The sequence below is a fragment of the Lolium rigidum genome, chromosome 7 (assembly GCF_022539505.1).
Source record: "Lolium rigidum isolate FL_2022 chromosome 7, APGP_CSIRO_Lrig_0.1, whole genome shotgun sequence".
Taxonomy (NCBI): Eukaryota; Viridiplantae; Streptophyta; class Magnoliopsida; order Poales; family Poaceae; genus Lolium; species Lolium rigidum.
This window is the reverse complement of record NC_061514.1, coordinates 304846331-304857360: the sequence shown is the minus strand read 5'-3', so window position 1 is coordinate 304857360 and position 11030 is coordinate 304846331. Positions and strand designations below refer to the sequence as shown.

At 40.8% G+C, this 11030-nt stretch overlaps 1 protein-coding gene across 1 annotated transcript; it reads right to left on the bottom strand.

The window, feature by feature from the left end:
• Nucleotides 1-635: 635 nt before the first annotated feature.
• On the bottom strand, nucleotides 636-9886 carry LOC124673098 (pectin acetylesterase 5-like). The gene is made up of 12 exons (XM_047209226.1): nucleotides 9679-9886; nucleotides 9515-9597; nucleotides 2694-2826; nucleotides 2319-2398; nucleotides 2140-2229; nucleotides 1880-2004; nucleotides 1749-1809; nucleotides 1439-1492; nucleotides 1278-1355; nucleotides 1084-1189; nucleotides 839-984; nucleotides 636-746 (listed from the first exon to the last, which is right to left on the bottom strand). Exons 1-12 carry the CDS (start codon nucleotides 9884-9886, stop codon nucleotides 636-638), a joined length of 1275 nt encoding a protein of 424 aa, XP_047065182.1.
• Nucleotides 9887-11030: the final 1144 nt, after the last annotated feature.

The following is an 11030-nucleotide window of genomic DNA, read 5'->3' as shown; positions in this document are numbered from 1 at the left end:
GCCGGTCCTGCAAAGCTTGCATAGTCTTATTATAAATCCTCGAGGAGTTTGTAGGAATAGTGAAAATTGTTGAAATGTATAGCCCTTTCCATAAGTTCGGATTTTTGGTTCAAGTGGCTAGTGCATGAACCTTAACAAAAATATTCATTTGTTATTCCGTAGAAACGCACGACTATTCGGTTAGTCCAACCAATAATTGAAAAGGCGGCAAATTCGATGAGCATAATGATGTCTTTTTCCCCTCTTTCTCCACTCTCAACTTATAAGATGTTACAAAATCTCTTCTCTGTTACACCAAAAACAAACTAGTAGCTTTGCATTGAAAATATTAAGCAACATTTGATGAATCAATAAAATAAAGCATCTCTCTGTTTGGAAAATTTGCTTGTCGATTCGGCGCCTGAACCAAAAAATAGTACCAGTTTTTCATTCAGATGCCATTTTCAGTCTGACACATTGTCATTCATCTGGTCATAATTATTTTCATTCCCAATTATCATTTTTTAACACTAGTGGAGAAGTGGAGATATAAAGTAGATGATTGTTATTTTTTTCCTTTTCTTTCTTGAACCCTTTACATAGTGAATCTTCGGGTAATCACATGTAGTAACAAATCATGGAGGCCCTGTAAGAAATCATGTATGCAATAGACTGCTGCATGTTGGGTTGCACGGATACTCGCAATCAATCTCTTTCACTCCTTGGCCCCCTCCACGGTGCCAGTTTCCAACAACATCTGCAATTGTCTGATCCACAAATTGGTAATTAAAATATATCAACATGGTGCATCAAGTATAACACAAATAATCTCGTAGTTTATTTATTTTTAACTCCTTGCCTTATTTCCAAGCCTCGGGGAGACAGGTGAATTCCAAGAGATACCATAGATTGTTTGACAGTGGGTGAAGCATGAATCAATGAACATGCCCCATCCCTTCTTATCATAGACGACCTTCAATTCATTGACCGTTGTATTCCTGAACTCTATTGGAGAAGAACAACAAGTATTTAGTATTTCGGAAAAGAGAAGAGGCACAAGTACTAAATTAAAGAGGAATGGAGAGATTCGGAAGCTAAGCCCACCATCAAGAAATTCAATTTGTGTGGAATTGCAATTCCGGATGTTGTCCCTGCAACTCAGCCACGCGTTATCAGGCCCAGATGTGTTTGGTGCGAGATTCAGTCGTATCTGCGGCGAATAATCATAGGTAAAATAGTAATACTTTTTAATATTGGGAAGTGGGTACAAGAGCAAAGAAGATAATACTGAAAGTTACCTGCTTTGAATCATATCCAGAGTTGAGAATAAACATGGGGGTGCGGATGCTCTTAATTATCTCAGCCGGGAAGAGACACTAGGAGTAACATTATGTTAGATAATAAACTTACTACATAAGTAAGTTGTGGAAAGGAAATCAAATTATACAACATAAACCACCTCAGTTGGGTTCTTGCTTGTAAGGCACTCCTTGGGCAACACTTCGCTAACATTCTGAAATAAATTTAGTAGAAAATAAAAGAGGGAAAGTGGACTCAATTACATTTAGTGCGAAATAGCATCAGTTAGATGGACAATAAAAATATTTCATTTTTTCTACTAATTGTTGGCACAAGTATGACAATATGAAAAATTAGAGGTTTACAAAGCCTTTTCTTGTGGCTATATTTTGGATTTGCACAAGGACTACAAGATGACCAGAAGGCTTGGTTATAAAATAAGGCATGACTTTCAAGCATATCTCCCTAACCTGGAGGCGAACAAGTCTATCATATTGAGACCAAAAGGACCTTTGTCCAGATATATCCTTTCTGCAAAAAAGAAAGGTACTTTAGTTCGGGTGTAATGCTAGTAGATTGTATTTATTTGAAAGAGTCTTACACGTCAATAAAAAACCCAGCATCAGCAAGGCATTTAACTGAAACGTCCCGAGGGAATTTTGCACTAAAATCATCGCAATGAAGTATCGTCGCTAGACCACCAGCGGAACAACCTGTAAGGAGGGCCTGAAATGAGGAGAAAAATGAGGCTGCTTTATGTGAACTACTATAGATAACTAATGGTTGTTGATGAAATCACTAGAATGATATCTAATTTTTCTTCTACAAAGTTATGCGAAGACAGTAAAATTATGGTTTGACCTGTGTAGCATTGGCAAGTCCTTTTTCCATGAGTTCATCAATAACTGCTTCATAGATGCGCAGTCCTCTGAAGTAAACTGTGCTTCCATCCTAGTGTAGGTCATTGCCAACAGAAAAACCATCATCACTTGGAGCAACCAAGACCGCGGCATATAAATCAGGATTTAGAAAAAAATCACCTGTGCACGAGCTTCCGTGTCACCAGAAAAAGATGCCCCGTCGCAATACCGTACATATACTTTGTTCCAGTTGTAGAAATCTAATAATGTTTTGGTCAAAATTAGTGAAAGAATATACAAAACAGATTAAAGAGTCTAAAAGCGTGCAACTATCCAAACAAAGGGAAACTGTACAGGGGCATGACAAATATATAGGGTGTGGCATTTTTCTTCTCTAGCACACATCAAAATGTGTATCGTCTGTATTCAGTGTAAACAAGAACACGTAAATAAGAACCAAATTAGGAAGACAAGAAAAGGAGAATAAAAAACATGCACGATTACTCTCTAGGATGTGTTGGATGTGTATGCGTGAGAGAAGCATCATTAAATTACCAGGATTCAGTTCGGGATCACTATCGAGGATCCCAGCATCGGTGAACTGTATTGGTTCCACGGAGTTTGACGAACCCAACGGAGACATTCCGCGGTTGAAACATTCCTCGAGTGTGCTGCACCAACCTCCTCCCTGGATACAGTATATGCCAATTAATTACCTGGCTTGAGTTTAGGGTGAACAAATGGAAACCAAACTACATGTAACTCTTTAATTGCACACATTCAAAATTCGCGTTTTAAAGTTTTAAGAAAATATGGAAAAAATTAGAGGTAACCAATGATGTACACTACAAACATGTAAAATATAAATATGAATTATTCTATATTCTATGCTCTTCACTATAAAATTTGTCAGATTTTTTCATTTTTGTGTAGCTCAAGTAGTTTGTATTTAGATTTCAAAGATTTGTAATATGCATCAACGACTACCTCTGAACGCATTGAATAGACCCAAGTCAATGATATGCTATGAGACATTCATGATGGTTAGTAGCAAAATATTTTTAAGTGTTAAATTATGTAAAAGTCCTTTGACCTTGAGAATATTATATTAATTCATATTAGAGGTTATGCTTTGATCTTATCAGCCCTCACCGGTTAACCATGCTTGTTGGGAAAGTTAAGGTTTAGGTATTTCTGAAGATACATAAGCTTAATGATTTAAGACTGAGATTTGTTCCTCGTGACAATGGTGAGGTATGAACTGGGTCCTCTCAGTATTGTGATGTTAAGTAACACGTTGGCGTAGACACATTGGGATAGTGATCACATGGCATCATCAAAATAAACCAAACAAGAAAAGGAGCATTGATACCGGATCGAGGATAACATGTATAGTGATCGGAGAGTTGATCGCAGGTATACCGAAGTCTCACCTCGGGTTATCAACATATTGTATAACCGAGGGATTAGCATATGGAAAACATGGAAGGTTCGTCCAAGTTCCAAACTTTGGGTATGCAAAGGAGCCAACGTGGATGTCCAGATCCCAACGTTTGTTATTGATCCGAAGGTAGTTGGAGTCATGAATGCGTTGTACCGAACCTGTCGGGTCGCACACTTAAGGTTCTGCAATATGTTGTGAGAGTTCTATTTTATGGTATGTCGTTGAGAGAAGATGTTCGGATTTGGAATTGTTCTGGAGATTTTATGACTAAGAGAGAAACTTACGGAGTTGCTCCGAGCATGTCGTAAGTGATTTGGGTTAACATCGAAAGTGTTCAGGAGTGACCACATATATGGAATTATTCTCCGAATCATTCCGATGATATTTCGTATTGGCAGAGATCACATTCAGATGAAGTCTGGATTATCCAGAGGTCATCGAAATAAGAGAGAGAAGTGTTTCTAAACAAGACAGGGAAGTGTTCCGGAACAAGACACTGAAGTGCTAGTCGGGTGGGCTACCCATGCACAAAAGGAGCCGGCCAGGATAGCCCATATGGGCCAGTCGGTCATGCCCAAGGGGCCTAGTGCCCCCTTCCTTGGGAAGGCCTTGGAGCTAGGGTTTGGTGGGCTGGCCCATATATGACAACCAACCTAGGGAGGGGCCGGTGGCTAGCACACAGTGGTCAACTCATATAGAGGGGCAGCAGCCAGCCCTATGGAGGTAGCCACCAACCCCCCTCCCAACTCCCAAGTCAGCCACCCCTTGGCCTCCTATAAACAGAGGTGCCCCAAGCACCCAAGGTACACAATCGTGTGCGGTTTTCTCTCAGAGTTTTCTCCTGGCCTTTTGGTTGGTTGTTCTCTCTCTCTACCTCTATCTCTCTATATATATCTATATCTCTCTCCCTCTCGACCTACGCCAAAAGGTTGTACCACTTTCACCATGATTGCCTAGCCCTAGACAACGAAGCCCTTGTGGAATGTACCTCCGTATGCGTGGACTACATCGGAGGAATCGTCCTATCGATTCTTGGAGCAAGGAGAATATATCCTCGTGTTTGGGAGGATTTGCCTAGCTGCGGGGATCGCACGCATCATCATGTTCACTGGGCTCTTCCGCAAAACTCGTTGTGTTGACATCAATCAGATCCCGTACATAGAATCAAGGTTTAAAATAGCATGCTAAAAGAAATAGATGTGGCATCCTCCAAATGTTATGCATGCTATATCGTACTAATAACGTGCTATATTTCAAATAGCGTTTAAAAAAAATACCAGATAAAGTCTAAAAATAAAAGATTTTATTCCAAAAGTGACAGATTCATACATACATAATCACATACAAAAATAGTTCTTCCAATTTTTTAGAAGCCTCAGATCAATATTTCACGAGGTGACGATATTGTATAAATTATTTATTAAGAATTATCAGTATTACTGATATTATCTTCAGATTCAGAAGAGAAATCAACAGATTGATGTTCATCACGACAACAAACAAAAGCAAATTTCTTCTTTTCTTTACGAGGAAAACTCAAACCCTTGTATCAATAGGCTGTCAAAAATAGCGAGCTAATTAACGCAATGATGTTTTAGCGCGATATTAACATGCTATTTCGTAAATAGCGTCATAGCGGGCAAAATTACTAGAATTTAGTGCGGACTATCAAAATATGCTATAGCGCGCTATTAGCGAAGAAATAGTGTGCTATTTTAAACCTTGCATAGAATAGATCTTGGGTGTTCGTGTAGATGTAGTTTTTCGAAATACATGCACAATCCCCTTCATAGGGTTTGGACTACTCAAGGATGGATTCATATGTATGCATTGGTATTTTTGGCACATGTGCAAGTACAATACCTCTACTAAACAAAGGAAAAAAATTGTTGTGCTTGTTGTGAGCTCGAATAGCGCTAGGCCGCCCATCAGTGGGCTGGCCAACAGGCGATGTGATATTGCACGCGTGAGCCATGCAGAATCGGCGTGTGTCCTTTGGAGGTGTTAGGCTTGCGGGGGTCGCGAGCAGGGGCGGACCCAAGTGTATCTCAGTGGGGCTGCGCCCCCACTCAAAATTTCAAATTCCTTTAGTGCTTGTTCATATTTGGCAGATTTTTTTAAGTTTTTGCAAATTTATACAAGAAATTTCTCCCACTCACTTGATTTGCCCATACTCATATATTTTTCTAGGTTCGCCACTGGGCGCGATCCATGATGAACAAGCACTACTTGGGGTCCTTGAATGCTCCCTTCTGCAACAACAATAGGATAAACATATAGCAACATGTGAGGATCTCACAAGACCAACCATGTACTTGCTTGAGGCTCCTAAATTGGCGCTTGTGAGGACCCTCAACTGTAATCCTTAGTCAACGAGTAAAACAAACTAAATAGAGAAATCAAGAGCACGCCTATCCACTTATTATACATCAACTAATTTGTGTTGATTAATTCTATATGATGTGCCACCCTCAATGTGGAAGAACATAGCACATGAAGAATCGGAAAGCACACACATCAGTTTAAAGCACAAGCAACTCAATGGTGCTGAAAGAATTCCACCAGTTGTTCTCAACAGTTGCAAGACAGTAATCAGCAAAGATTGAAAGACACATTATGTGCTTGATCAACAATCAACTAGGAAATAAAAAGACAAAGAAAGCAGTCAATGAAGGACTCAAGGCATATCCTCTTGCCAATGCAAGAACTCAACAGAACTCCTTTGATGACTATCTGCTATAGCAACGATGAAGATGGAGAACCATGCGCAAACAATACCTCATATTGAGTGTGCTAGCATGCACAGGACGAAACATAGCAGATGAATAAGGGATATCAGTTCAAGACTCGAAGTCTTGAAGAGTTAAAGGAGTGGATACCAACTTGAAGAAATAAGTGGATCCAGCGTATTGAAAGACCTGGAGAGGGGCACCTTGAATATATCGTTTATTTTTTTATAGCTTTGAGTCATAGGAACTATTGAATTGTTGCACTAGCCACGATTTTCCAAAAGCCCGAACTTTAGGAAAGGGTTATGCTATGTATTTTAACACTCACTCTCACGTTAGGCTGGACAAACGGGAAGACCATAGACGTGGGATAGCTGGGAGGCTACAACTATTTTTATATTAAATAGTGCGATAGCTGGGGTTTGAACTTGAGACCTCATTTCTCTGATACCTTATTGAATTGATGCACTAGCCACATTTCCCAAATGTACAAATTATTGGAAAGGGCTATGCTATATATTAACAGCAACAACTGGAAATGGAAAAAATCACATCAATCTTACAAATTATGGAATCTCACACAATTTCAATCTAAGGTGCACCTTGCCTTTTCTAGGTATCTTTGTTACGCCTAGAGGCACTTTCTCGTTCTTTGAAAGCACAATACTTACCCTGTTGTAAAGTACTCATATAAACCTTCACACCAAATATACAACCAAACCCCATGAAATCTCATGAATTATCAGACAAGGCTTAATATCTTGAAACACTGCTTTGAACACATGGTGGAATCATGGCTGCATACTAACGCGAATCTTTGTAGAAATTAGTGCCTCATGTCTACTTGTTGATACTTCAAAGTTAGGACTCCCGGCCGTTATTGAGTCCTAGATGATTGAAGCACAACTGTTTTTTCATCAGCTGGACATGATAACCTCAAAAGATCAAGACTGGTCATATTGTTAATGTTGCATTGTCCTTATAGCTACAAATCACTTTGCAGCATGTGACCGTTACTCCGCAGCGCGGTATAGTTGCATTGTTTTGGCAGTAAAGCACTTCTACGACGGCTATACAATACTTTATACAACAACTAGATCCTCCCTTGAGCCTATAAATAGTGTCACGCCTCCCTAGCAAAGGTTGGTGGAACGGAGAAAAATTGATAAGATCCTTGTGATCTACATTTGTGGTTCAACCCTCCTCTCAATTATCCAATCATATCAATTGGGGAGAAGGAATTCATTTAGGTTGTCTGAGAACGGAACAAGGAGCGGGCTGTGGCCGGAGAAGAGAAAGAACATACTCTGGGAGATTCCACATCTCTTAGATGGTTAGGTGTCAATTACCGAGCTTCCGATGGGTGGAAGGCCAAGGTTACCCGTGAGCATCCAAGGTGTGGATTGGCCACAGAGAGGAAGAAAGATCACCTATGAAAGATCTACCCATAGTGATCAGGAGCCGATGAGCTTGCACTAACAGAGAATATGGTTTGGGTGCCGGCGGGTGATATCACCTAAACCTAGGTGCTTGTGTGCATAGCCCCTCCCAACAGAGACGTAATTCGGATGTCAATGGCCTGACCTCAGGAAACAGGCATGCGTACTTGTCTCCTATAGTTTCTGCACAATTATTGTTTTGTTTCCGTAATCTATTTGATCTTCTCAGTGCGTTGAAACATTACAATTCCAAAAATTTTCTTGACAAACCAGAGTGCTTTAACCACTCATGTGTACTACATGTGTTTTTTCTTGTATCTTATCTGTGGCAGTCTGTGCTATGCTCTTCTATCGCCACCTGCTTAACGTTGTGCTTCATATAACTTATCCACTATCTAGATATTTGCCAATATATGCGTATTTCGGCTGCAATTAATTTAAATTTGGCAATAGTTTATATAACTCCTATTCATACACCTTCTAGTCGTCATATCCTGATCCTTCAATGGTGACGGATGCGTGAAGGGCGGTGAGGCTGTTTGGTGTCATAGAGTCATCGATGGCAAGCCTAACAAGGCCAATGCATTGATCCCTATCCTAAAAATGGGTTCGGTGGAAGACGGCTGCGATGGCGACTTCTAGAGCGTGCGCATGCGGTGCACATTGAGGACATGCTGGACCGGTTTGTGTTGCAGGCTCGTCGTTGGGAAGTTTGGCGAGCCCTTCGAATTAGATGGTGTGGGTCGGTGTGAGGTCGATCATGGCTAGCTCCATGATCGAATGTGTAGATATAGCGACGGAGATGCAGGAAAATGGATTTGGATAGATCGATGTATTCGTTTTGTCATGCTCTATTGAATGATATAATGAAATGGGTATGTGCCATTTTAATGCAGTAGGGCATCAAACTACTTCTCGAAAAAAGTTCGATCTCCACCATTGAATATCACAACATGATGTCGCTAAATTTCTACGGTCCCTTCTCTGCTACTTATAAATACAATAATAAACAGATAGAATATTGTAAGAGGGCTCCTCCCATGTAAGAATGGTTTTCTTGTTTTAGTCTACCTACTAACCATCCCATCACGTAGGATGCATATTGTCACTGAATAAAGAAGTGTAGGAACATGGAGTTTTTGCACTCAGGAGCATATGTTCCTGATTTTTGAAATGTGTTTTAAATGTATTTCAACATGTTAATATGCTCCTGATTTTTTAAATGTGTTTTAAATGTATTTCAACATGTTAAAGAATCCGAGAAAAAATGTAGTATGTACATCTTACGTTTTATGTGCTCTCAAAGTCGTTTCATGAAAAAATAATTTGTTTTGTCATATGTGAAAAGACAAAATCCGGTGCTAAAAAAGACTATTCATGAGACATTTCTTTATCTTTTATTGCACATGACACAAAAAAAATTGATTGTTCGCAAATCTTGGGCGTGTGCACAGAGACTGTTAATATGTACGCACAGAATTTTGTTTTAAATTTTCTTTTTTATGGTGGCAGGAGTATATACACATGGGTTCAAAAGTGCATTTCCGAGGAACTATCTGCTATAGCCATGTCTCTATCTCAAAGTAGACTTCAATTATGATCTCATCTTCAATTTGGTTTTCTTTCTTTTTTCATACTTTTGCTACTTGCTTAGGCATGTAAGAATAATGATAGTAATATATGTAAATAGTAATATATATATATATATATATATATATATGTAAGATATAAATCGGTGAGTGATGTATGAGTGGTGGTGTCTACCTCTAGGTGGACGAGCCAGCTTTTGGATCCGGATCCGGAGCCTCTCTGCAGTTGGTAGCCCGGCGCGGTTCCGTCCAAGCACACTGAGATGAAATCGCATCGCCGGAATGATGGACCGATTAATACTGCGAGAAAGAAGCCAATACGTCGAATGGGTGACGTACCTGCCCCTTTCTCCACGGCGCCGGTAAGGAGGGTTAGCTCGACGGTCTCCGGCAGGCTATGGTGATGCAGAGGGCTGGCGACAGCCAGCAGAAGCAGCATGACCAGAACAGCCGCGGCGGCGAGTTTCCATCCCCATGCGAAGTAGCCAGACCGACGGTGGCGCTGCTTCGTCGGGGTGAGGAGGAGCGGCTCGGTTGTGCCCGCCATTGCTAATGTTTTGGCCGTCGTGTCTTGGAGGCAGGGTGGCTCCATGTATGTTTTGTTAACGCAGAAATCGTGGGCTCCACTCTACCTTTTTCCCGACCTTGGAGAGCTCGGGTGCCGCCACCACGTCTTTCAGTCCAAATGATTCAACCACTGTCCGTCGATGCTGGTTCTTGATGTTTTTTTCTTAACACCGACTACAACATAGGCACATACACAATACATGTACGCTACTATTCACGCACTAGTATGCTTCAATCCGTTCAGTTTGTGTGGGCTACGACTACTACTTACGGAAAGAAGATGTTGAAAGTAGAAATGGATTGCATTGGACAAGCAGTGAGCATCAATCAGTCGGAATTTCGCACTGTGTGGTCAGTATTTTACAACAATAAAGTATCATATATGATTTTTTTAACAAGCAAATGAGCCGGGGGCGCCAAAATCATCCATTCAGCTCACAGGCAAAGTACAACATGTATTACACCATCTTGCCACAATGCCACACACAATTTTGTAGAAGAGAGATGGCGGGGCAAGAAGGGGTGGCATGAGCTGAAGAAGAGCAACTAAAGATGGGTGGACCTAGAGTTGTTCTAAACACCTGATGAGCGCAGTTATGAGCAACACCGTTAAGATCTCGCTTGATGTGGAACACCTGGGTCTGTGAAGCTGATGTAGAATTTAGTATCTTAGCCAGGATGTGCCTTGTTTTCCAATGCATATGTTTTGAATCAATTCTTCTACTTGCAACTGCCTTGGCCAGAAGCTTGTTGTCAGTCAACAAAGTAGGAGTATACATCCTAGCTTCTCACAAAATTCAGCTGCCAGCAGTATCGTTGTTGCTTCAGCTTGCAAGACTGAGAAGGTTAGGAAAGCACAAACTTGTACCATGATATTGAAATTTTTGCCATTGTTGCTGAATTGTAGGTATATGCCAATGCATGTTGCTTCCGTCCCCTGCAATCCTCGAACCTTCTTGCACTTCCAGAAGGCGTCCGAGAAAACCTTTGCACCTGCTATGTCCATGTCAGTCCCGAGTGTGTCTCCTTGCTCCTCATTCTTGTTGCATGCTTTGCCTGCTGCAATTTCTGCAAGGAAGCATCATTAGTATCAAGAAGCTCAATGTTCTCTTGAAGCGCCTGAG

Bases quoted from the DNA above. Each gene is read 5' to 3' on its own strand.
- LOC124673098 (XM_047209226.1), bottom strand. From the start codon at position 9,886: ATGGCGGGCACAACCGAGCCGCTCCTCCTCACCCCGACGAAGCAGCGC. The intron at 2,005-2,139 runs GTCAAACCATAA...TCCTCATTTCAG, and splicing joins GACTTGCCAATGCTACACAG to GCCCTCCTTACAGGTTGTTC. The intron at 747-838 runs GCAAGGAGTTAA...TTTGTGGATCAG, and splicing joins CCCCGAGGCTTGGAAATAAG to ACAATTGCAGATGTTGTTGG.